Here is a 26,602-nt window from a genome sequence, read left to right as displayed (position 1 = left end):
TTGGCTGTCGGGGTATTTGCCCGAGTCAAGGGTGACGGGCGTGACGTGCACTTACCCTGCCGTTGCGTAGGCATTCATTTGTCACCGTCACCAAAACCGCAGCCCATTAAAGTGTCGTGGTCACGTCTCGCGGCTTTGATGGAGCGGGGGTCTTGGCTTAACCGCCCGGACCGTGAGGAGAAAACCTCTTTAAAAAACCCCAAAGGCCGGACGCTGGGGTACGTGGCGTACGGCCGCCTCTCATTACAGCTGAGAGGTGGTAGGCTGGGATAAGTCTGCCCGCTAGCGGCCACCCGTGCGGGACTTCTCGACCCCGCACAGTATTAGAGTTGCCAAAGGACAGGGGGCTCTCCTTTGGTTGACATTTTACTTCCCCCATAATCGTGGGAACAAAAATGGATAACTCAAATTTAATTTTAGACGATGTGCCTGTGACGGGCGGTATTGAGGTGGTGCCTGAAAAAGGCGGAGAACGAGAGGAAGCTGTCGAGCCTCGCTCCAGCTCAGCTATGAGCCATGAAGGCTCAGACAATGGAGGCAGGTTCTGGTTACGGAAACGTAACCGAGTCGCCGCATCCGAGACGTCCGATGAGGACAGTGCGGTTAATTCGGAGCCAGCAAAAGCGCCGAAAATTTCTGCAGCCCGCCGTGGCAGGGGTAGACCGCCTACCACGGGCAAGAAAGTTGGTGTCGTAGGTGCAAAGGGCGCAGAAAATGGGGTAGAGGCTTTCCGCAAAGTCAAGACGCAAGAGAGGAGAAGCTCGCCAACTATCGGTGGCGATACGACAGAAGATGCTCTGGCAACGGAGCTTCAAGATCGCGTCCGGGCTTCCGTAGAGGCCATTTCCAAGGTCGCGAGCTCATCGAAGAACCTCAAGGGGACCTCGGTGAAAGCTCTGAGGGACGCTGCTGCCGTCATCTCTGAGGCTGTAGGTGTGCTCCAGCGACGCACGGAGTCAGAGGAGGTGACCCGTTTGCGGCAGGCCAATGATCGACATAGAGCCGACAATGAGCAGCTGCGAAAGGAGCTGGAGGAGCTTCGACGCGAAATGGCTGAATTGCGGGCTGAAATACGGCAAGGTGGCACGAGAGTGGTAGAGGATCCGAACTCAGGGATCACCACAGATTCGCCGGCAACTGGGTTTGCATCGACCTCTGAGGCTGAATTGGAGAGGACCATCATGCTCCGAGTGGGCACAATGGTAAACGCTCGACTCGAGGCGCTGGAGCAGAGGTTGCCGCCTGAACCCCGTGTTCGACCGCCGCTGGCCGCCGATAAGGCGAAAGTTGTCAAGCTCCCCGCACCGCGCGAAAGTTCGGTGGCGCCGATGTCCCAGGACGAGCCTGCCCCCAGTCCAACCCCAAAGTCCCAGAAGGGTAAAAAGGGAAAGACCAATGGCAAGAAGCCTGCCCCAAGTCCGCCCCAAAAGGAGCCCCGGCCTTTGCCACCGGCTCCTACGTCAATGGACGAAGGGTGGAGTGTGGTGGCAAAACGAAGGTCCAAGTCCACGCAGCCCACTGTCGCACAAGTTGCGGCATCTGGCACCGGGTCGTCGCAGCCACAAAGGGCCCGGTCTGCAGCACTTGGCTCCCAGTCGCCGCAGGCTAAGGACGCAAGAAGGCGGACGCGCAAGCCACGTCCTCCCCGCTCTTCGGCTGTAGCTATCAAGCTGCAGCCGGAAGCACTGAAGAAGGGTGTTACGTACGCCGCAGCTCTTGCCGAGGCCAAGGAGAAGATCGATCTCCAGGGTCTTGGCATTGAGTCTGTCAAGTTTAAGGTGTCCGCTACAGGAGCTAGAATCCTGGAAATTCCGGGTGCTACTAGCACTGAAAAGGCGGACACGTTGGCAGACAAGTTGCGTGCTGCCCTAGGGGAGGACGCGGTAGTGTCCAGACCAGTGAAGTGTGCGGAGTTACGTGTGTCCGGTTTGGATGACGCCGTCTCCGCATCAGAAGTCGCGGCGGCAATTGCCAGGATTGGTGGATGTGCTCTAGCGTCCGTCAAGACTGGTGAAATTCGCCGCGACCACTTCGGTCTGGGCACGCTCTGGTTGAGCTGCCCGGTAAGCGCTGCTAGGAAGGTGGCTGATGGCGGACGAGTGCTGGTCGGATGGGTGTCGGCCAAGGTCTCGCTGCTCGAGGCAAGACCGTTGCGCTGCTACCGCTGCCTGGTAATAGGGCACGTGCGGGAGCAGTGCAGCGGTACGGTGGATCGCAGCGGTGATTGTTACCGCTGCGGGAAATCGGGCCACGTAGCTCGAGACTGCAACGCCGCCGCGGCACACTGCACACTGTGTGCGGCAGCCAAAAAGCCGGCCGACCATAGACTGGGGGGTAAGTCTTGTACTGCCCCTCGGTCTAAAGGGCGTAAGCCACCGACTGTAGCCTCAACACAGTCGGCTAGTGGCAGCTCAGCTGGAGGGTCCGGGAACGGAGTTGTGGTTATGGAATCCTAATTATGGACCACAACCTCCGATTCCTCCAGGCGAATATCGGCCACTGCGCAGGAGCACAGAGCCTCCTGACCCAACACCTTAAGGAGTGGTCGATTCACGTGGCTGTGGTTGCTGAGCCGTATTTCGTTCCGCCCGACAACTCGAATTGGGTTGGGGACCGTGACGGCTTAGTGGCCATTATACGACAGAAGGCGATAGCTTCCCCGCCCTTTGAAAAGGTAGCAAAGGGCCCGGGATGTGTTGCTGCTCTGTTGGGAGATGTTGTGGTAATTGGTGCCTACTTCTCTCCCAACAGATCGCTCGCCGAGTTCGAGGTTTTTCTCGAACAGGTGGGTGCCCTGATCGTACAGAGCCACCCTCGCCCCGTACTTCTGGCGGGCGATCTCAATGCCTGGAATACGGCTTGGGGATCGCGCGTCACGAGTGCGCGGGGTGAGGTACTGGAGGAATGGGTTCTCGGACAAGGACTAGCCCTTCTCAATCGGGGATCTGTGAGCACGTGCGTGCGGCCTCAGGGTGAGTCCATTGTGGACGTAACGTTCGCAAGTAATACCCTCGCACGCCGTGTAAGAGGCTGGGGAGTCATGGTCGATGCGGAGACTCTGAGCGATCACCGATACATTCGATTTGATCTCTCCGCGTCCCAGAATGCTCCGACCAGCACATCCCGGTCCCCGGTTGACAACGGCCCGAGGTGGCAGTTGAGGCACCTCGATAGGGACCTTGCGAGGGAGGCTGCAATTGTGCAATCTTGGGTGTCGCCCGCTGACCCTGTGGTAGTGGAGGACGAGGCGGAATGGTTTCGGGGCGCGTTCACACAAGTGTGTGACGCGTCTATGCCCCGTTCCAGGCGTCGTCCTCCCAAGTGCCAAGTGTACTGGTGGTCTGCAGAGCTCGCGCAGCTGCGCAGGGCTTGTATTGTGGCCAGACGCCAGTACACGAATTACAGGCGTCGACGGATAAGGGACGCGGGGCAGATTGCACTCCTGCATGCTTCTTTCAAGGAGGCGAAGTGGCAGTTGGTGGCAGCGATCGGCAGAGCCAAGACTCTGGCCTGGGACGAGTTGTTGGGGACGTTGGATTGCGATCCGTGGGGCAGGCCGTATAGGATGGCGATGTCGAAACTTCGCCCCTGGGCACCCCCACTAACGCAAAGTCTCCGACCTCAGCTTCTGGACAGAGTCGTCACGGCTTTGTTTCCGCGGACGGAGGAACATTTGTGTCCTCCCATGATACCTTCAACTGCCGCGGCGCCCGGACCGGATTTCGTGCCGCCAGTGACCTCGGGAGAGCTGGGAGCAGCGGTGTTACGGCTTTACGCCAAGAACACTGCTCCAGGTCCTGACGGCGTGCCCGGTCGGGTAGTGGTCTTGGCCATGGAAGTCCTTGCGCCTCGTCTGAGGAGGTTGTTCGACGCCTGTCTGGCTCAGTCCAGAATACCACTACGGTGGAAGACAGGTCGTCTGGTCCTCCTCAGGAAAGCAGGACGTCCAGCGGAATCCCCATCCGCGTACCGTCCCGTCGTGATGCTTGACGAGGATGCCAAGCTTTTTGAGAGAGTTGTGGCATCCCGAATCGTTAGGCATCTCGAGGGGGTCGGTCCGGATCTTTCGGAGAACCAGTTCGGATTCCGCAGGGGTAGATCCACCGTAGACGCGGTGCAGAAGGTAAAGTCCCTAGTGCAGGATGCGGTCGCCCGGGGTGAGGTCGTGTTGGCGGTGTCTCTTGATATCGCCAACGCTTTTAACACCCTCCCCTGGAGTTGCATCAGGGAGGCGCTTCGTTATCACAGAGTGCCTCCTTACCTACAACGGATCATCGGGGACTACTTGTCTGGGCGTGCGGTGGAATACCCCGGTCAAGACCGGTGGTGTCGGCGGGAAATGTCGTGCGGAGTTCCACAAGGGTCAGTGTTGGGTCCCCTCTTGTGGAACATTGGCTACGACTGGGTACTGAGAGGAGCTCTCCTTTCGGGTGTCGGCGTTATTTGTTACGCGGACGACACCTTGGTGACTGCTTGTGGCCAGAACCACAGGGTTGCTTCTCTCCGCGCCACCGCCGGCACGGCATTCGTGGTGGGCCGCATACGACGATTGGGTTTGCGGGTGGCGCTCGAAAAATCTGAGGCTGTGATATTTCATGGCCCTCGGAAAGCGCCACCCCGGGATTGCCATATCGTCGTCTCCGGAGTTCGCATCGACGTGAGGCCGTCGATCAGGTATCTAGGGCTCGTCCTGGATAGCCAGCCGGTGGAACTTCGGTCCCCACTTTGAATGCCTAGCGCCTCGGCTACTGAGGACGGCAGCGGCCTTGGGCAGGCTGCTGCCAAACCTCGGCGGGCCAGAGACGTCGTGTCGACGTCTCTACACGAGCATCGTGAAATCGATGGCTCTATACGGGGCCCCTGTATGGGCCGATGCCCTGAATCGCCGTAATGTCGCTCTGCTAATGCGAGCCCAGCGGGTATTGGCGATCAGGGTTATACGGGGCTATCGCACGATCTCGTGTGAGGCAGCCTGCGTGCTGGCGGGTTCTTTGCCCTGGGATTTGGAAGCGAGAGCCCTTGCGTCGCTGCGTCAGTGGCGTGAGGAGGCGCACCGATCCTGGGGCCGCCCGCCCGCACGGCAGGAATTGGAGGGGCACAGAGCTGAGCTGCGTCAAAGGGCTACCGAAATGTGGACGTCCAGGCTGGCGAATCCTACCGCCGGCCAGCGGACTATCGAGGCAATTCGTCCGATTTTTCAGCAGTGGTTAAGTAGGCGATTCGGCGTCCTGTCTTTCCGTCTGACGCAGATACTCTCGGGACATGGTTGTTTCGGGAGTTATCTGTGCCGGATCGGGCGGGAGCCGACAGCCAGGTGCCATCACTGCGACAATTGCCTCGATGAGACGGCCCAGCATACGTTGGAGGTATGCCCTGCGTGGAATGCGGAGCGCAGCGCGCTCAGCTCTGTATTAGGGGCCGACCTCTCTCTCTCGACCGTAGTTCGTGCTATGGTTGAGAGTGACAGGTCGTGGCAGGCGGTGCGCTCCTTCTGCGAAGCAGTAATGCTCGCGAAGGAAGCGGCGGAGAGGGCTAGAGAGGATGATGTGTCTTCCCAGCCGCTTCGTCGCAGGCGCACGGGACGCCGTAGGGCGGCTCATGGTGAAGGCCGCCCTTTCCCCGTCCCATGAGCCCACCGAGGCGGATTCGGGGGAATCCAACTCTTTTAGGGCTTGAGGTGTCGTGCGTGCGTTCTGCACGCTCATCACATGAGGGACACCAGTGAGAGGGGCCCCTCCCTCTCGGGACGTGGCTGGCGTTAACATCAGCGCCGGCCGACGTTGCCGGGCCGCGAATGTAATGCTAACGCTTCTCGTGACCCGGCATCGAGCGTCCAGAGGAACGCCGCGGAGTTTTAGTCGGTAAGAGTCCGACATATCCCTTTCGCTCCCCCGGGCGTAAGGGAATCCATGAGGATTTCTCCGCGTAAAAAAAAAAAAAAAAAAAAAAAAAAAGCACAGTTGCAAAGAAGACCTGAATATGATACAAATGTATATATTGTAAGACCTGTAATGACTGCAATATTCATGGCAAATAAATGATTAAATGATTAAATGAAGACGTGTGTTTTAGGCAAAACCACGCGAAGTCCTGACAGGAGTTCGTAAAAAAATAAAAAAATTCACATTTTTGATGTTCACGCATTATTAAAAAAAATCTAGTATCTAAGATGTATCGGTTAGAAATCTATTACGTAAGACCTAGATGTAAACTTGAAATACTGAAAGAAGCTGACCGTTTCAACTTTAATATTCTCATCACTTTTATATGTGCGGAGACAGCACCCTTATCACATGTCAGATAAGGGAGGTATGACGTCATTACCTTGATATTACCCTCTTGAATTAATTTCATAAGTACCTAGTAAAGTATTATCTATATGTGAAAATAAGTTTGCTTGTAAGTGAAAAACGTTGTACCGAGTTTAAATAATTTAACTTAGTAAAACTCTAATGGTGGTTTCCTGTAGTGTGTAGGGAAAATAGTTCGCAGGATTTTGACATGACTGATTTATTCTTAAACACAAATTATTCTTTACAAGAATAGTGTTTAAATATAGTGGCCTGACAGCGCGATCCGGATAGAGGTTGTCCTACAAGTGTGCTGATCGCATGTGTTTCCCACGCACACATAAATTTAGGACACTTTTCCTGTCACGCATTTTTGTGTCTGCGGCCCACAAGCACACATTTATCAACTCGCAGCAGTGTTATTGCGTATGCGTATGAAACGATAGGATGTAAGTGACATGAGTGTGGACGTGCGTACAAGCGTAAACACGCGTGACAAACAAAAGCGCTTCTAATTTATGTGTGTGTGTGTGGGACACACATGCGAGTAACACACTCTACACGGAATCCACCTTTAGTTTCAGTAAGTTAATTTATATTAACTCTAGATCGACTGGATTACAAAACGTTGCGTTTTATAAAAGTGTTTTAATGTCCTTTTTACCCAGAAATTCCCATGGGAAATATCAGAGTAAACCAAGAGAAGCGTGCCCGGGTTTAGGACGTAGTATTAAAAAAATATGCGTTACGTCATTGGCGCCATATTACCTATACCCGTGTTTACGCTACACACAAATAAATTCATTCTTGATGCAGTCTTTTGCAAAAAAACAATAGAAAAACCGCCTTTAATAATATAAAACACCAAATTCGACGGACCTACTTATTTTTACACAGCGCATTTTTTATAAAAATATTTTTATATCCTTTTTACCGAGAAGTTCCCATGAGAAATATCATACTAAGCGAAAAGAAGCGTGCCCGGGTTTAGCAAGTAGTATTTAAAAAATGACGTCACTGGCGTTCACACATTCTCACCTCAACGAGGCTGTAAACGACTCGTTTCAAACAGATATAAACTGGAATTGGACGATGTGACATTATGACTGTAATAGCGATATTTTGAGAATACGCATCAAGAGAGCGAATAAAGCTGAATACTTAAATCTCTTTATATGTCAGTTCTGGGCACGGGTTTTTAATTAAATAGAAGTTATGGACGAGAAAGGAGTTTGCAATCAATCAGACGGTAACTGGCCATTATCCCTTTTAGATATCTGTAATAATTCCTAGATAAGGCAACATTTCTACCTGAGGTAGGCCACCAGCATTGTTACCCCTGAGGACTAAATTGGAACGCCACACCCTTGAAACAAACCAGAACAGCAGCGCTTAACACTGCTGTTATTAGGCAGAAATAGGTATGCCGGTGGTGCTTCGGAGTCGAACTACTAACAGTTCTATAACTTTTAAACTTTCTTCCTTCTTCACCTTCCTTCTGTTTCTGTTTCTCTAACAACCAATTCTAAATTTTGAAATGAATAATCATTCCCTTTACTCAGAATTCGTAATAGCGAATTCTAAATTCGAACGAGACTAAAAATATAACTTTTCAAATGTCACTAATTTTATTTCCTTTACCCTTACCATGAGTATTCAAAACATCCCACAATTTTACTCAATCCATTATTCGGTTCCGTTTGCTTCAGTAGACTGAGTAAACGTAAGAATAAGCAAGTGCTCAAGTATCTTCGTCTACCTCACATGTTCGCAAAAAAGAGCGACAAAACATAAAGCGCCATTTGTCAATTTAGACATTTAATGTTACGTTACAGACTCTATAGTTCTGTTGCAATCCGCTAGGGGCGCTGATTGGAAATTGTATAGGCAAATACGGAAACAAATACCAAAACATTCATATTTGTCAAAACGTAAAAACTCATGGTAAGGGTACTTGTTACATTTTCACGCTACGCTACATTTACACTATTATTTGTTACATTATAATAATTGTACCCATTTCCTCTTGGCCTTTTCCTGTGATGATAATTTCATTACTTTTAATAACAGTGTCGACAAATAATATTTTTAATACGATGTTATTACGGAAACGCCTGTTGTAAATATCTAAGATAATAAAAGATTGACGAAAGATTGATGTAAAATTAGATGCTTATGACGACTTTATAGTAATATTTAATGCTTGCTCCACATTCCTGTTGTGTTAATATTATTATTCTCTCTAAACTTTCCTAACTTCCTAACTTCTCTTGGTGATAATCCATAAAACTCGAGTCGATTATCTCATGATGGGTTCCGTCTTCGTTTAAGGAAGTAATTTTGTCATTTTGACAATAAACTAAATTTTATAACATTGAACTTAGAACGCCTGAAATTAGAATACCGAACCATGTACCTAGGAGCCTAAAATAGGCTATTACTGTTATTATGACGGAACATAAACTCGACTTGGCGGTAGCACTGCCGTGCCCCCAGATGGGTTCGAATTCTTACTCTGATTTGATTTTTATTTTTCTTTACATGTATTTAGAACTCCGACAAAAGAAAGCAAAGTCTTTGTTTACTTATTTCAAGTGTTCGCAACGTGAGTTTAGAAGCGCTTTACGATTGTATGAAAATTTTTATGATAGAATTCTCAAGTTTACGATTTTGTTGAAAAATATTTTACACGTTGTGAATATAATTTAAAGATTGTTAAACACGTCAAAGGTCTCCTTGTGACTTTTTATTTTTAAATTGTTTTAGGTAGACAAAAATACTCGTATGTACAATATACAATATACTAGTTGACCCGGCAAACGTTGTGTTGCCATATAAATAAAAAAATGTTAATGGTGAACAACTCTTATCACTTAGGGATATGAACAGTAGATAGTAGCCGATTCTCAGACCTACTGAATATGCACATAAAATTTGGTGAAAATCGGTAAAGCAGTTTCGGAGGAGTACGGTAATTAACATTGTGACACGAGAATTCTATATATAAGATTATATTATGTACATATTTTATGAGTGATTCGTAATAAAAAGTCATTTTGTCGTCGTCAACCCATTCTTGATCAAGTGCTAGGTACGGTACTAATGTAAAAAATAAAACAAATATATAATTTTTTTGTAGAAAAAGTGCTAGCCAGTGATTTGAACTCCAGACAACCAAAGTGATAGTAATTCATATTACATCGTTAATTATTAAATATCTAATAGGAAACAATTTAAGAAAATGATAAAGCTACTTAAAAATTAGCACAAATGCCTAATGCTCCCCAATGAGATAATAAAGGTAAAATATGACTAGTATTTTCTCTTCATTCGGTTTAACAAACAAATTACATTCTACCCAATGAACTTAGTATTAAGTTTAGCTGAGCTAAGGTCTAGCCGCATTTCGTTCGTTTGATAGAGATATTATTTTTATAAATTAAACATTATAATTTTCATTTTATCTAGTTGAAACTAAGAATACACTGTAATTATTAAGGTGTAATGTATAGTTTTAAGGTTTTTTTTATATAATATAAGAGCAGCAGACGAGCATGCAGTCCACCAGACGAGCAGTAAGTGGCTACTGCCGCCCTTGGACATCTGTAATCAACCTCAGATAGGATTAGATTTTCCTACCTAAGGTCGGCCACAGATGCGCCGCTACTCCTGAGGACTAAGCTGGAAAGCCTCAGAAAAGTCTGTCTCCCTTACCACATCCTTCAAACCGAAACACAGCAGCGCCTAACACTGCTATTATTAGGTAGAAATAGGTGTGACGGTGGTGCCGCCGGAGTCGAACCACAAAGAGTTCTACCACCTTCAATTTTTAAGGTGGTATAAAACTTCGAGGTTCTACTCTGGAGACATCACCGTCACACCTATTTCTGCCTTATAACAATGGTGATAAGCGCTGTTGTGTTCTGGTTCCAAGGGAAAGGATATACTTAGACGAAGCGTCCCAGCTTAGTTTTCTATTTGTGGGATGTTACACAGGGTTATGTTCTTCATTTTATCGTATATCGAGCAGTATATCAAGCAATATAGAAATTGTACTTTTACTCTTTGTATGACCACATCAAGATGTTAAAATATACTTAATCCTCAAGAGAAGCAATGCATGTGTCAGACTCAAGTCCTATCTGAATTTAATAACACACGATCAAGGACGGCAGTGGCTACTTAGCATCAACTGGACTACATGCTCGTTTAATATTTTATTAATATAACTATTTAGCTCATATTTATAACTAATGCACGTTGATTAGAACGTCCTAAATATATTTAAAACACTAAAAACAGATTTTTTTAAAAATATCCCCTAAGGGGGCTAAATAGGGGATGGAAGCTTCAGTTAAAATAAACTCGGCAGCTCTCTTAATAAAACCAGAAAATCTTTTCACCCTCCGAGGTAAAATGAATATATCATTAATGAAGTAAGACAGATATAAAGGATATAAAATATTACGCTAAGTTATTAGAATTGGATTCTAAACTATCTTCAGCTTGCGGTTTTTCTTAAATAAGTTTTAATCCAACAGTTTTACGTTGGATTTATTTTTTACTTTAATACTTATTAAAGACGAGCTTTTGCCCGCGGCTTCGCTCGCGTTACGAAGTAATATTATTAACTAAGAAGATTTATACAAACTTTCATCCCCTATTTTATCCCCTTGGGGGTAGAATTGATCAAAATCCTTTTTAAGCGGGTGCCTACATCATAACATCTACCTGCATGCCAAATTTCAGCCCGATCCGTCCAGTGGTTTGGGCTGTGCGTTGATAGATCACTATGTCAGTCAGTCACCTTTGAGTTATATATATTTAGATATTTTAAAGTTTCTTATAATTGGATCGAGGACCCATCAAAATCCATGCAGCCATTTCTGATTAATTGCTACATATATAAAGGCAAATTGATAATCGGATTTTCAGTTTATTATATTCTGATACCTGTAATAAACTTTTGTTTGAAATTTTGCTTTTAGTTGAAAACGTTGATGCCTTTTGTTTTAAAAAATGTAATAATATAAGTAAATCAGAAATATAAACATAAATGAATGAGAACTTTCTTCAAGTGACCATCAAAATCGGCCCAGCTTATTTTATTCGGGATACAGAAGAAAAACAGTCAAAAAATTAAAACAGTTTTTATGTTGTGCCCTACTAGTAGTAAGTATTGAGAAAGCGGAAAATTGCATTGATTTTGAATCAACAGACAAACAATTGATTTTTATATGTATCTAGGAAGAGTATTTGCGGCGTGTCTAAAAAGGCTGGCTCCGTTTGTAATGAGATGCCAGGATGATAAATGTATGTTTAAAGTAGGTTATACACCACCCGATATTGGGTAAATATTTCAACTGGGTAAATCCGAAAATATAGGGCAGAGCGAAAGGATTAAAAGAGCCTTAAGGCCGAATTTTTTTCTTTGTTTTTGTTTTGAATTTTAAGTTTTGGTCGAAAGGGCTCGTGGCAGATGATGTTTTAAAGCTTGTTTCCTGTCACGCAGGGTTTTATCCGCACGCGTGCGACTTGCTGCATATTATTTTATAGTTTCTGTTCTTGTCATGCGTACAATAGGCACGCAAGTCGCGAAAAAGAGCGTTTTAATTGAAAAGTGAGCCATGTCTTTATATAGTTTTATAGATACTTTTCTTGTCATGTATGTTAAACACACGCGGGTTGTGAATAGAATGCAGCGTTTTATTTTCAGGCACGTGTGCGGATGGGGCGCTTTTGCGGGAAAAGACCCGCGAGATAGGAAAAAGTCCTTTATACACATGCATGCTCGTGCGCACGCTTGTATGCACAAGTATATACGCCCATACACACACTCACACAAACCAATTGTAGTCTAATATTTAGGAATTTTACTTATTACAAAATAATTACTACATACCTTAACAATTAAGATGAAAGTCACGAGAAAACTGAAACGTCGCTAAGAGTTCTGAAAAGTGTATCACAGGTGGGTGAGGTCACTCATACTTGGGCAACATGATGGACTTTCTCAAGACACTCATTCTTATTCTGAGTGGAATTCCGTCTTCGCATCGTCTTCACTTGGGTATAAAAAAGTATTGCAGCTAGCCTACATAACTTTGTATTGTTAAAAATAAAAAATACACGAGTATCTTTGTTCTTACCGCTATAGAAAAATATGCTTTTAGAAATATTTTTCGACTTTTTATCGCAGCCCAAAAACTTGGTGCAAAATGAATTACGTTAATACACTTCAGAGCGGACCCATTAGACGCCATCATGGGAGTTGAGAACATTTTCAATATTTCTTAAGGACACAAGGTGACAGGGAAAATTGTATGAGACCTTGACTTAGAATTACTTCGAAGAACCTAAGTTTAATTTTTATACCGATATATTTGATAGGAAACTTAATATTTACGTACCGATAATAGCGTAGGGCTGGTTGTGATAAAATATGAGTTTTTGAATGTGGTAGAACCCTTTGTGGTTCGACTCCGGCGGCACCACCGCCACACCTATTTCTGCCTCATAACAGCAGTGTTAAGCGCTGCTGTGTTCTGGTTTGAAGGGTGTGTGGTAAGGGATACATATTTATCCGAGGCATTCCAGCTTAGTCCTCAATGGTAGTAGCGCATCTGTGGCCGACCTCATGTAGGAATATCTAACCCTATCTGGGGTTAATTACGGATGTCCATGGGCGGCAGTAGCCACTTACCATCAGGTGGACGGCATGCTCGTCTGCTACTCCTATTTTCTTTTATATTTATATAATTTAAAAAAAAAAGTACATTGAAAAGTAGTCAGCTAATGTTAATTAAATAAATCAGTCCTAAAATCACATTGATACAAACAATGAATGAAATGGACTGTCAAACCTAGTTCGTAACAAACTGCCCTCGTGGGCGGGCGGTAACAAACATTTATTTATTTTATGAACTCCAAACAGCAATTTATAACTTCATTCTGAATGTAAATTTTGATTTCATTCAAATTAATGTGTCAAATGTGTGCCTGTTTTGTACACTTCTTTTTAATCCTACAAAAATATCGTTGAAATCAAATAGAAATAGGAATTACCGAAATAAAAAACGAAATATGAAAGCCCTACTAACTACTTCAAATTTACTACCGACATGGACAGTAGTGTTGGGCATGAATATATCTGTTAACAACCTATTAGGATTGCAGTTCTAGTTCTTGAGCACGTCCGTAGATACTGTAGGTGCGGAGCTTTACTGTTAATTTAGGTGAAACATTTTATTCATACTAACCTTCCCGATTCCTGGTGGCCGTGGAGGACTCCGGGATCCCCTACGGAACACAACCGGAGTCCTCCAAACGCAATGCCCCCTATCGGACTCTGCCCTTCTGGTCTTTACCACGGTATGCGACCACATACACCGCCGTCCTTCCTGGGGTTGCTAGTTCGAGCTCCCACTCTTGCCGCCCGTAACCCCAGAAGCCCCCTTTAAGTCGCCTCCTACGACAGGCAGGGGATACCATAGCCCTATTATTTTACAAATGTGAATCGTAATGTATATTAAACACAAGAACAAATTGTCTTCTATATTAATGACATGTACACAGTAAATGAATGAAGCGATCGGCGTGAAATTATGTTCCCGAATTTCGTGGGCGGGCGGTAACAGTACACATAAATTTTATGAATTTAGAACAATTTACAAGTTATTCATGATGTAAATTTTGATTGTTTCCTTTAATAAGTTTTAATTTGATTATTTAGCTGATTTTGACTCGAAGTTTAGGGTTTTCTTATTAGTTTGGGTTCGATTTCCTGGAATTAATTTGATTTACAGATTGTAAATTTGTTAATGGTTTTCAAAAAGGCTTTTAAGGGCCAAAGATTTAAAGTAATATGTATTTTAGTACCGTTATTAAGTTTCATTATTAAATATCATAAAAAATATACTTCTGTTTTTAGGACAACAGAACATAAGTATAGCAAAATGATAGACATTCATTTATACTAGGAAAATATTAAAGCTAAACAAAATATTATCCTTAACAGAGCTCAGTAAAAAGAAAAGAAAACATAACCTAAAGTAAATATTTAAATTTAATTACAATAATCCAATATAAAAACTTTTATGATTCCGCCATTATGGCGCACACATATTGAGTATTCGTATTTAAAATACGAAAACGGTTTATTGGCAATAGCAGCTTTACATCGCGTCGCGACGGCTCGTAATAATGTTTAAGTGTCGATAACGCATTTTGGCAGAAATGGCGGTGCAATGTCGATCGCTTAATTTGATAAGATGATAAATGGGATATTTTGGCGTAGGTATACTTAATTTATTGCAGCCTTTTATAAGTTTTAAAGCTAGTCTGTTATACACTTTTCTCTATTATAATAAGTCTATTATTTTGAGAATTTGTCACTCACTGAGAATGTGTGTGAACTCACGTTAGCATAGATAAGGATAAACTAAATAAATTTAATTTAAAAAAATGTAATACTTATCTGCTCAATTAAACTCACTTATATTATATATTCAATGAAGTCAAGAACACGATAATATGAAACTTAACCATAACGAGAAAAAAACGTAGAGTAAAACCGCCATTTCAATTCAAAACAAATATACTCGTACAACATTATAGTCCCGCCATTATGACGGATACACATCGGGCACTGATACAGTTTATTGGCCATCAACCCGCGCCCCCGCTGGCGATCGCTGAGTTGAAATGGCGGTTTGACTAACCAACTCTATGGCTAATGAAAATATTATAGGGTACATATAAATGTTATCAAAATTTCTGTAGTTACTAAGATAACTACCATAAAAATACATATTCAGATTAAGTCCGATTGGCATTGCTGGGCGGTCCGAATATAAAATCACAATGACAGAGACAAAATGTAAAAAAGCAAAATGACGATTTTAATCTAAACAAATATATTCCGCCATTATGGCGGATACATATCGGTTGCTCATACGGTTTATTGGCAATAAAAGTTTTACGTCAAGACCATTCAACGCCATTAACTCGCGCCCCCGCTAGCGGACGCTGGGTGGAAATGGCGGTTTGACTACCAATTCTAGAGCTAATGAAAATATTAAGGTACATATAAATGTACATATAAATATTATCTAAATGTCTGTAGTTACTAAGATACCATAACCACAAATAATACATATTCAGATTAAGTCCGATTGGCATTGCTGGGCTGTGCGAAACCCAAATCGCAATGACAGATACATAAACGTAACGAAAAACCGCCATTTTCTAAACAAATATATTCCGCCATTATGGCGGATACATCATGCTCATCATCATGCATATGGTGCTCATACAGTTTATTGGCAATAAAAAAGCTTTACGTCGAGCTGACTCAATGCTATTAACCCACGCCCCCGCTTGCGGACACTGGGTTGGAACGGCGGTTTGACTGCCAACTCTATGATTAATAAAATATTAATGGGTAGATATAAATATTATATATGTTTCTGTAGCTACAGAGGTAACTACCACTAACAAAAATACCTATTTAAATTAAGTGCGATTGGCATTGATGGGCTGTTCGAAACCCAAATCGCAATGACAGATACATAAGCGTAACGCCATTTTCAAAACAAATATATTCCGCCATTATGACGGATAGACATCGGGCACTCATACAGTTTATTGGCAATAAAAGTTTTACGTCAAGCCGATTCAACGCCATTAACTCGCGCCCCCGCTGGCGGACGCTGGGTTGAAATGGCGGTTTGCTTGCCACTATGGCTAATGAAAACTTTCAATACATTAATAATTATGTCTGAAATAATATTCAAGTGTACCTAGTAACGGTGTTTAGAGCGACAAAGTGATATATATTATATAGTTATATAATATCTAATCTATAATATAAAATCTATCGTGTTACAAGTAACACGATAGATTTTATATGATTACAAGACAGTAGCAAACAAGCGTGTAGACCAGCTGATGCAGCTGATGGTAAGTGACTACTGCTGCTCATGGACATCCGTTGTCAACCTCATATTAAAGTCCTACCGAAGGTTGGTCAAAGATGCCACCCCTAAGGACTAAGAACACCTTGTATTAACTCTCCCTTACTATAACCCTTCTAACCAGAACATAACAGCACTTAATACTTGCTTAGTTAAGAGCGCTTAGTTAAGAGGTGGTGTCTTCGGAGTCGAATCACAAAGAGTTCTACCTTCGAACCCCCATTTCAGGTCTTAGGCGTCGCATCTATGATCCATTTCAGGTAGAAACCTTGTTCTTTTACAGATGTCATCGGGCAGCAATCACTACTTCTTATCAGGTGGAAAGCATGCTCATTTTCTACTCAAATTTTACGAAAAATCCATTCGATTATTATCTTTTGTTATTGTTCAGTTTTGTCTATGGTTCTACGTATTAATTATCTGTCGTTGGTATGTAGGTATGTAGGTTGGTATGGTGGTATGTGGTGTATGCCGCCACCGGGATTTTAACTTGTTCGAGAAGCTTCGGAGTCGTCAGTCGCGCTCGCGCATATTTGTCGTTTTAGTTATACTCCGAAGTAGAAGCCACTATTCGTATTCGTAGCGTTTCTTTTATTGTTCGCGGTGCAACGTGCTGTAAGATCGACGCCACGTGAGAAGAGGAAGAAGGTAGAGGTAACTGGTAGACCATTCCGAGGTAAGACTAGCTAGCTCGAGCTTAGGGTGAGTTGAAGGTGCCTTATACCTAGTACAAGAGGCTGCGCCCATCAGCAGCAGGTGAGTGCGTGACCCTATAGCACTTTGCATCTTATTTTCGTATATACAGTCCACTTAACATTCTTCGGGACACGACCATCCTGTCCATCGAAGAGAGGAACATTCGGTTCCTTATTTGTTCTAACGGCCGCGGAAATCTTAATATTTTCGGTCTCGGAGCCGAATCTAACATTTTGGCCATCGTGCCGGATGTATGTTTAACATTTTTGGTCTTCGAGCCGAATTCATAACAGTTATCTTTTATAAAATATTTTACGTATAAAATCTTTTATATAAAAAACATTTTGTATAAAATCTTTTATAAAAGATTCCATATTTTCTTCAGATTTTCCCCTTACTCATTTTATAAGTAAAATTCATCGCTAAAACGTTAAATGGTAACTTTGTCTCTTAAATCGAATGTCGTGGAACCTTAGAACATATGCTTAGAGGTTAATTTATGTAGATTAAACTTTTTGTTAGTAGATACATTGTGATTTTCGTCATTGGCCGTCTTGTACACCGATATGTAACAGTTAAGAGAAACTTTACAATTGTACGAGTTTGAAATTGAATTTTAAAGGAGCTGTTTACGTTACACTTTCGTGTTTTGTTACGGAAAAGCACATAGGTGTCCAAACTTCACCTCATTTGATCCTTAACATACGCACGAGTAAACCTCTGTTCGGGTTCTGTTTTTTGGTTTTTTCGTACGGAACCCATAAAGCTTAGAAAGTAGGGAACAGATTTATTGCAAGAGAGATACACAGAGTGGCATTATAACTATGCCATTATACTTAATAATCTAGTGAACTTTTATTTATATTGCCATATTGATATTGTATTCAAAAATATATATTAGTTACATCGAATTTTATCCAGAACGTTATTTAAAGGGAATCCTTATCTTAAAAGAGAAAACACATAAAATATTGAATTAAATTGGAAAGGAATCAAGAAAGAGGTTAAGTTGGTCGTAAACTGACGAGGAACGGGATAAGCTTTGTAATGCATATGAGGATATAGATCTGAAATAAAGGCCATTATTTAAACTGATTTCTATCAAAACTTGCTAGTACGAATAACCACGTGTCAAATAACTCACCAAATATGATAAATATTGACACGCAGAAGGTCAGGTCCAGGTTCGATCGCTGGCCATACAAACATCTAGTCCCCGGGTGGAGACCTGAGGTCGTGGAGAAGGAGGTGAAGTAAGTTGGAACGCCTCAGATAAGTATATCTCACTTACCACAAATCAGTATAGCAGCGCTTGGTTATGCTCTTGTAAAACAGAAATACTTCTATTACGTTAAGATTAAAACTACTTCGCAACAATCCGCTACTGATATGTATGATGAGATACTTGTATATTTTTTACCATGCAGTATGTAACACCCTCCCTCCTACAAAGGATGCGTGCCGATACAAAAAATATACACCACCATACATACCACCTATGAGTATGGTCCCTTCCCGTTCAAACCTTTTATCTTTAAATTAATGATTTCGTTGGACTCAAATTTCTGTTCTTGGTCTGGGTTTTTTGTCTAGGGCACCCACGTCACTTAGATTAATATTTTGCGTATGAAAACCATCAAGTTTTTTTACATATCAGTGTGATATGCTGACTAAATCGTGAGTTTCACTTCTCCAAAGCAATTTTCTGGCCATCGCCGCAGATATTTGAATTCCATCCTCTACGAGCACATACCGATGGCAAATGAGACATTTTTTTATGAAATCGGTTTATACAAAACATTATTTTGGGTAAAGATTCGGATACTGTTAGATTTACCGATTTTCTTGATTTGAAAGTGGTAGAAACTTAACCTTTGTGGTTCGACTCCGGCGGCACCACCGCCACATCTATTTGTGGCTGATAATACCAGTGTTAAGCGCTGCTGTGTTCCTATTTGAAGGTCGTTGTAAGGGAGACATACTTTTCCAAGGCGTTCCAGCTTAATCCTCGGGGTAGCGGCACATCTATCGCCGACCTCAGGTAGGAATATCTAATCCTAGCCAGGGTTGATAACAGATATCCATGGGCAGCAGTAGACGCTTACCAGGTGACTTTATGGTCATCTGCTACTCCTATCTTAAAAAAAAAGTAGGTTTCCTTACGATATATTCCTTCACTTTCGGCAGTGAAATCAATTTCTAATACCAAAAATTATAGATGAGTGCCTGTTACAATAATTCTATAAATAACACATTAAGCCGATACAGAACAATGTAAACCACGATCAACCCTTCACTACGACCTTTTTAAAGCTCAATGTCCTTCATAAGGCACAATGCCCTTTATAAAGTATGCAGCAACTTTTAATTTCGCTCCCAAACGTGTGTCGCATCGAAAGGTTCATTAATACGGTTACTTCTAACCCTTTTTGTCCTAAAGTAGGGTGGCTATAATTTGATTAGCGTTTAGGACAAATTGTCAAAATTAATATTTATCCCGCATACTATGCTATCAAAATGGTAAAAAATGTGTTTTTTTTTACCACCCAAACAAAAATAAACCCTCCTTACTTTAGAATGAGACAGCATGAGAAAGAGAGAGAGATACGATTAACCGACTAAAAAATAATATGACATTTTTCGATAATACCGCGGTAATGACGCCCGGTAATGACTTTCGTGTGTCAGCGATGAAAAACGATAGCTCATTTTTTATTAAAGGCTTAAGTGTAATTAAAAATGACGTACCGAATAACTAATAGAAGCCGCGCTTCATTACGGTTTCTGATAAAAAGATAAAAGGAAATGAATAACCTCATGGTTTATTAAAGTAAAACGCCGAAAAATTGCACATTGAACGAATCTTTAATAAATGTAATCGCTCTAATATATACAGTTAGTTATGTTTTACTTACTTATTGTTATTTTAATTAAATTTAATAATCTTTCCAGTTGACAAAGCTATTTTACTTTTTATATTTTTATTTATGAAAATGTAACAAGAATAAACTTGCAGTCGACCTGATGGTAAGTTGTCACTGCCCTTCATGGGCAATTGGACATGTATAACCAACTTCATGTAAAACAGGAGTTTTACCTGCAGAAAATCGCCGACCCTTTACATGTTCGCCTCATACGTAAGTCATCCGATATTGGGACCCTTCCATCAAATCGCAAGAAACTATTTCACACTAGAAATAGATGTATAAAGTGTTTCATAAAAAGCCGGATTCTTCAAAAAGCCTTCAACATTCAGGTAGCGTCGCTGTATTAAATTGAGAAGGGGTATGTTTAAACCCTTATTTTATTTATAGTACACCCCTTCGGGCGGTGGAATTGTGTAAATCTGATGACAGTTTTACCACAAGCTTTTAATATCTCTTACATAACACATTGAGGATAAGAGGTCTTAAAATGTTAATTTGAAAGGGTCTCTTTAGATGATTTTTGAGTGGTCACTTTGATTTGGTTAAGGATTAAAATATCTAAATATAGAAGCGAATATCTAAATAGAGACACGAAGAGTTAATCGTTGTCAATACATTACTGTCCCAATGCTGGGTACAGGTTTTGTTTCAGAGTGAGAGGGGTTTAGACTGTAATCCACAGTTCTGGCCAAGTGAGGGCTGGTTGATTTCATGTACCCTTGAGATTTTTTTCTTTTTATAGAAACTCTCAAGTTGGTTTCCTTCTGATATTTTCCTTCAGCATTTTGATGGTGAGAATCTAATCTTATCTGGCGTGGATGGGGTCTATACACGCGAGAAGACACTTAACTTCAGTTTGCTACTTCTAGCCTTGCAACTCTAGTTCTAGCCTTCTAGTTTGCTACTCGTACTTCTATATAATGAAAGAGAAATGTCGCACCTAGCCAGCAGAGTGGAGCCCTCTTTCTATGAGAGGACACCCGTGCCGAAATGTGGAATAGTAATAGATCGACGATAATTTATCAATAAGTCAGTTGTTATACCATCGCAAGATTAATAGGGTTCGAGTATCTTTAAAGTACATAATACCCCTTCTTATCTGAGTAATCGATAGGGTATCCAACCCCTAACATAACATGGTTAAAGTCATAGTTATTGACATACATAACTATCACCTGGGGCGAACTTCGCCCTTATCAGTAACGAGCAGGCCGCCATTCATTTAATTTATTACGTACTTTCCCTGTAGTCAAGTTATTGACTCTTTGAAGTGTTTGATCTGTTAAAATATTTTTGGTTCATTTTACTTACCCTAAGTTGACTCAGCCCTAATCCAATTTATAATTTTATCACAACAATTGTCCCTGTAGTTCGGAGACTAGAATAGGTCTACGGTATCCTCTGCCTGTCGTAAGAGGCGACTAAAAAGTTGCGAGCCGCAAGAGTGGGAGCTCGAACCGTTCAATAAGCGACCCAGAGAAGGACGGCGGTTTGTGTGGGCGCAGACCGTCGTAAACACCACATGGGAATGGGAGGAGCGAAAACTGCTCCCTTAGGGCAGAACCCGATCGAGGCATCGCGCTTGGAGGACTCCGATTATGTTCCGTCGGAGATCCCGGCGTTCTCCAACAAGCGTTGAGGACGGCCACCGGGGGGATAGTGCAGTAAAAATCCCACATAACCCGGCGTCGCTCCCACGTCGTCGGGTACCTTTAGAAGGTTTCCCCCTCGAAAAAAAAATATAACAACAATAAAAATTAAAGCTCTATCATTTATTTGAAACGCTTCCTCTCCATAACGTTGCACCTAAAGGTATGATAGATAAGAATTCTGTAAAGAATTTACTTTGACTAAAATAAATAGATTTTAACACATTTTTAAAGTAGACCCATACCCAGCAGGTGGAAAGTAATGATTTTACGACAGAGGTATATAATAATGTTAGGAACGACGGTAGAAGATAGAACAATTAATTTCAAATGAGGGTATTAACTAAAAATCTTATGTATAAAATTCTCATGTCACAATGTTAGTTACCATACTCCTCCGAAACGGCTTTACCGATTTTCACCAAATTTTATATGCATATTCAGTAGTTCTTAGTAGTTCTCTTAATTCTGTTAATCTATTTAGAAAAAAATAATTTACTTACAAAATGTTCTCGGTTTATAAAAGTTTTTTTTTAAATAATTTCCTTACGAGGTATTTTAATAATAATACTTTTTTTATCGATTACTAGCTGCCCCGACAAACTTTGTGTTGCCATATAAATAAAAAAATGTTAATGATGAACAACCCTTATCACTTAGGGGTATGAAAAATAGATAGTAGCCGACTCTCAGACCTACTGAATATGAATATACATATAAAATTTGGTGAAAATCGGTAAAGCCATTTCGGAGGAGTACGGTAACTAACATTGTGACAAAGAATTTTATGTATAAGATAAACTAATTTCATCTATTTTATCTTAACTAACAATTTAGTATGATATAGCCTTTTTGAAGTTTAAATAATCCAGTTACGTTCTGATTAATGGCAAAAGTTGGGAACTCTTGAACTCGGCAGCCATTTTATCACCACATTGTCTTCAAGGTCGTTACATAATTCCTTTTAATTGGCCATTATGTGAGTCGATATTTTAGAATAATCTGCAACTAAAGTGGTGTCTTCGAAGCTTGAAATGAAATTGAAATAGCAAACGAGGGTACTTGAGACACCCGAAACTCGAGACGTTTCTATTGACTCCCTACCAGGTAACATACGAAACTTCGGACGAATTGACGGATTCCTTATCAGGCAATGACCGAAACTTCGGGCGAATCTACGGATTTTTTACTAGTTATTGCCCAAAACTTCGGATGACTCTTCGGATTCCTTACCAAGCAGTGCCTGAAACTTCGGACGAATGTACGGATTCCTTACCAAGCAGTGCCAGAAACTTCGGACGAATGTACGGATTCCTTACCAAGCAGTGCCCGAAACTTCGGACGAATGTACGGATTCCTTACCAAGGAGTGCCTGAAACTTCGGATGAATGTACGGATTCCTTACCAAGCAGAGCCCGAAACGGAACCGTACAACGGAATGGGACAAAAAAACAACTGTAACTACCAATAAAAACTTGATCTAAAAACGAGCTCAAACATTTTTTCCGAAGACAATCGTAATACGCAGATTGCGTGGTAAAAGTTCTTTGTTTAGCGAAATTATGGAAAAACCACGGATCATTACGAAACAAGACTCGTTAGCGGCAGCCTGTTTGCTAACGTCGTTATGATTTCGTGGGCTTTGTTTTATACTTCCGAATAATATTAATCTGTCTACTGACTCATATATTTCCAAAAATCGGTATAATATTTTTTTATATATTTATAAATAAAAGATGAGGCCGACGGGCTACCTGATGGAAAGCAGTCACCGTCGCCTATGGACATTTACAACACCAGAGGAGTCACCAATGCACCGTTGGGTTTAGAGCTCTTTTTGCACCTTTTTTGAAGAACCCCATGTCATAGCGCTCCGAGAATACCTTAGGAGGAAGTACATTCCACATCTTGCACGTCCGTGGCAAGAACGTACAAGTTAGTCTTGGAAATTAAGGTGGTAGAGCCCTTTGTAGTTTGAATCTTGAGGCACGCTACGTGTCTCCACTAACAGTGTTAAGAGCTGCTATTTTCTGTGACGAGTATGGTATGGTATGAGACATTCGGACTTATTCCTCACAAATGTCAACTATGCAATGTATCTGTGGCCGGTCTCGTAGAATCCTAATCCTATTACAGACATGGCCACTCTTTTAGGATTCCCTATCCAAAGGGTTCTCCATTCTATTATTACTGAGATCTGTGATGAAATTCCTCGTCAACATGATTCTGGCTTAACACACATCTATCCAAAACACAGCAAGGTTAAACTGCTAAATATTAAGCAGAAATAGTCTAACTACGCCTCAAACAATGAATTGTAGTACTTCATATGTCATTTCAAACAAATAATATCCATAACAAACTTGTCACAATATTCCCGTTAACAAATGGTTCAGTCTGAAGCACTGTCATCTCAGAATATGTTTAGTAATTATCCCACAGTGTGCCACGGTTCATAAGATTCGGGATTTTGGAGTATGGTTTAAATAAACCATATCTATGCAGTTTGAAAATTGCCAAGTAATTTGAAATTCGATTCTTAGTAACAGACGTCTGATTTTTCAAAGACTCTCGTATATGTATATAAGAAACTATAACTTGCTTTAACAGCAAATAAAAACATCATGTAGGCCAAACTTGTAGGCCTATTGCCTACGTTCTAAAATAATTTTCGCAAAGTTGTCTATATGTTGTATGTATATGTTGTTGTATATATGTACCAGCCAAATTCATCGACCGTGTGCTCTATGACATAATCTTTCTGAATTATTGTAATTTGTTTGAAATCTGCTATAAGAGTAAACTTAATATCAGTAGTTTAAACCACTGTTGGAATCTGGTTTGAAATGTGTGGTAATGCACTTATACGAGGAGCTAACCTCAGCTAGAACTTTAATCCTATCTGGGGTTGATTACAAATGTCTATGGGCGGCAGTGAGCACTTACCACCAAGTGAACGGCATGCTGGATGTGGACGTTTGTTCCTTCAATGATTTTATTAAAGAATGTTTTTTTTAAATTAAATTTCAAATCTATCCTCATACATCCGTGTCATCCCAAATATATATTACGCTTTAGTAACTGAAATTGTAGAGGCGGTATTCACACGCAGTAATTATCGTAACTAGAAATGCTTAACAAGCCCTTGCGCGTGACTGGCCTCGAAATTTTATATAAAAAACATTTCTCTCCCAAAGTTACCAAGTGAACTCTTTTATGGAAAGTACCAGCTGAATTTTGTTGAAACTCTAAAATTTATTCGAAGTTGGTAGTTTGACTTAAAAGGTACAACCGTCACAACTATTTTGTAATAACAAATGTTGTAACTCGCAGTGGGTTCCGATATTTAATCCCGGTCAGGATATATGAATATTGATTCCTGTCCTGGGTTTGATTGTTTATGTATTCGTCTTAATGTGTGAAAAATCTTATTGTGGGGCTATGAATACACTAAGCGTTGTGTTCTAATTTGAAGAGAGTGTTAAGAGAATTTCTTCATACTAGCAGGCCTACGTCACTCGCTCAAAGGGACGCGTTACCTGCCTACCGCTCGGCGTATCGTCGACGATACAACGGACAGAGGGCCGCCAAGTGTTCTCGTGTAAGCTACCGATTTTCGGTATTTCTACCAATATTGGCCATATCCTACCGAAATGCATAGTTTTTTTTCACGATTTCAGAGAATGCAAATTATCCCGATATTTTTTTTAGAAATTTTAGATACAGAGTGGCGAATTTTAAGAAATTGTAAACAAATTAAAACATTCCTGATAATTAGAACTATTTTGCGAAGATGTCAGTTTACCAATCAATATATAGTCAAGTCACAACTAATAAAAAAATGTTTTTCAGGACGAAATAATTTGTGAAATATAGGTGTGTCAAAGAAAAAAATTAAGAAGGTCGCCAAAATTGAATATTGTATTATTGATGTGTCATTATTACTGGCCACCAAACGCCCGCTTGAGCGCTCGTAATGCACCGCACTACACCGAACGTTTCTGCGTTTACGCTTCGAACTGCCGAAGCCAGGTATATTAAAAAGCCAAATATTGTGCATGTAAATACATGGTTGTATGGGTCAAAAAGCAAAGGAAAACTTGTGGTTTTTTAATTTTCCTTATGATTATTTATTAAAATTATTTACTCGATTTAGGATATTCTTAACTTAAAAATTTAATAACAGAGAATTCAGAAAAGGGGAAAAAATTATAAATCACTATATAAAACTAAAGTATATTTGATTGACTAATAAAAAATGTGATTGAATCGCAACATTCGTTTTATTAGAATTATCATCATAGCTACAGCCCTAGCGCATTCTTACGATGACGTGTTTCGTACGGCCGGCAACACAATCTCGACTCTATGCGCCAGTACTTATAGTACATTTTTTCTCGTTCTGCATAACAGGTATTATAAAAAGATCTTGTAGGCTATTATAGCGTAGGTATTTTCGCTTTTGTATGGGAGTGATGTATCTGTTACGTAGTAACTATTTATTAATCTGTGATACTAGACATGGTCAAAATGGTAAAGTTATATCTTTAACAAGCAATATATTCAATAGATGTACATAGAATGAAAATTTGTCAATTGCCCATACTACATAGATATTGACAAATTTCGATTTTTAGGTAGGCAAAAATTTGATAGATTAATAACAAGCATTAGGCATCCTAGGGTTAATGAAAACGATCCGAAGCCCGCGAGAAATGCACGAACAAAGCCTTTCGTGGTAGCTATAAAATATTTCAGTTGAAGCAATTACTTAAGTTGTCATTTATCAACGCTGTACTTGACTTGGCATGTTACTGACGTCATTGTCTCTATGCACAATATTATAATAGTAGTTATACAGGTTGATTTTAATCAGGCGAAAATGACAGTCTGATATATAGGAAATAGCGAAAATGCAAACGAGCCCTTAGAGACAGGGCTTTTTGTCAATTGAGATGGTTTTAAATAAAATAAAGATTCTATAATACATAACATACATATGGTGATTTTCTGATAAGGTGTCAATGACTCCAAAATTATAGGAAATATCGAAAATGCCCAAAGGT

General features: G+C 41.4%; 1 protein-coding gene across 1 annotated transcript; it reads left to right on the top strand.

Annotated features, from left to right (window-relative positions):
• The first annotated feature begins 395 nt into the window (after positions 1-395).
• On the top strand, positions 396-2,456 carry LOC140756731 (uncharacterized). The gene has a single exon (XM_073092279.1). It carries the CDS (start codon positions 396-398, stop codon positions 2,454-2,456), a length of 2,061 nt encoding a protein of 686 aa, XP_072948380.1.
• Positions 2,457-26,602: the final 24,146 nt, after the last annotated feature.

Source organism: Epargyreus clarus, unplaced genomic scaffold (assembly GCF_041222505.1).
Source record: "Epargyreus clarus isolate Ecla_fem2 unplaced genomic scaffold, WU_Ecla_fem_2.2 ptg000035l, whole genome shotgun sequence".
NCBI classification, from domain to species: Eukaryota; Metazoa; Arthropoda; class Insecta; order Lepidoptera; family Hesperiidae; genus Epargyreus; species Epargyreus clarus.
Note: the sequence above shows the minus strand (reverse complement) of the source record. Positions and strands in the feature narration are given on the sequence as shown.

Excerpts from the sequence above, each read along its gene's own strand:
- LOC140756731 (XM_073092279.1), top strand. The coding sequence starts at position 396 with ATGGATAACTCAAATTTAATTTTAGACGATGTGCCTGTGACGGGCGGT.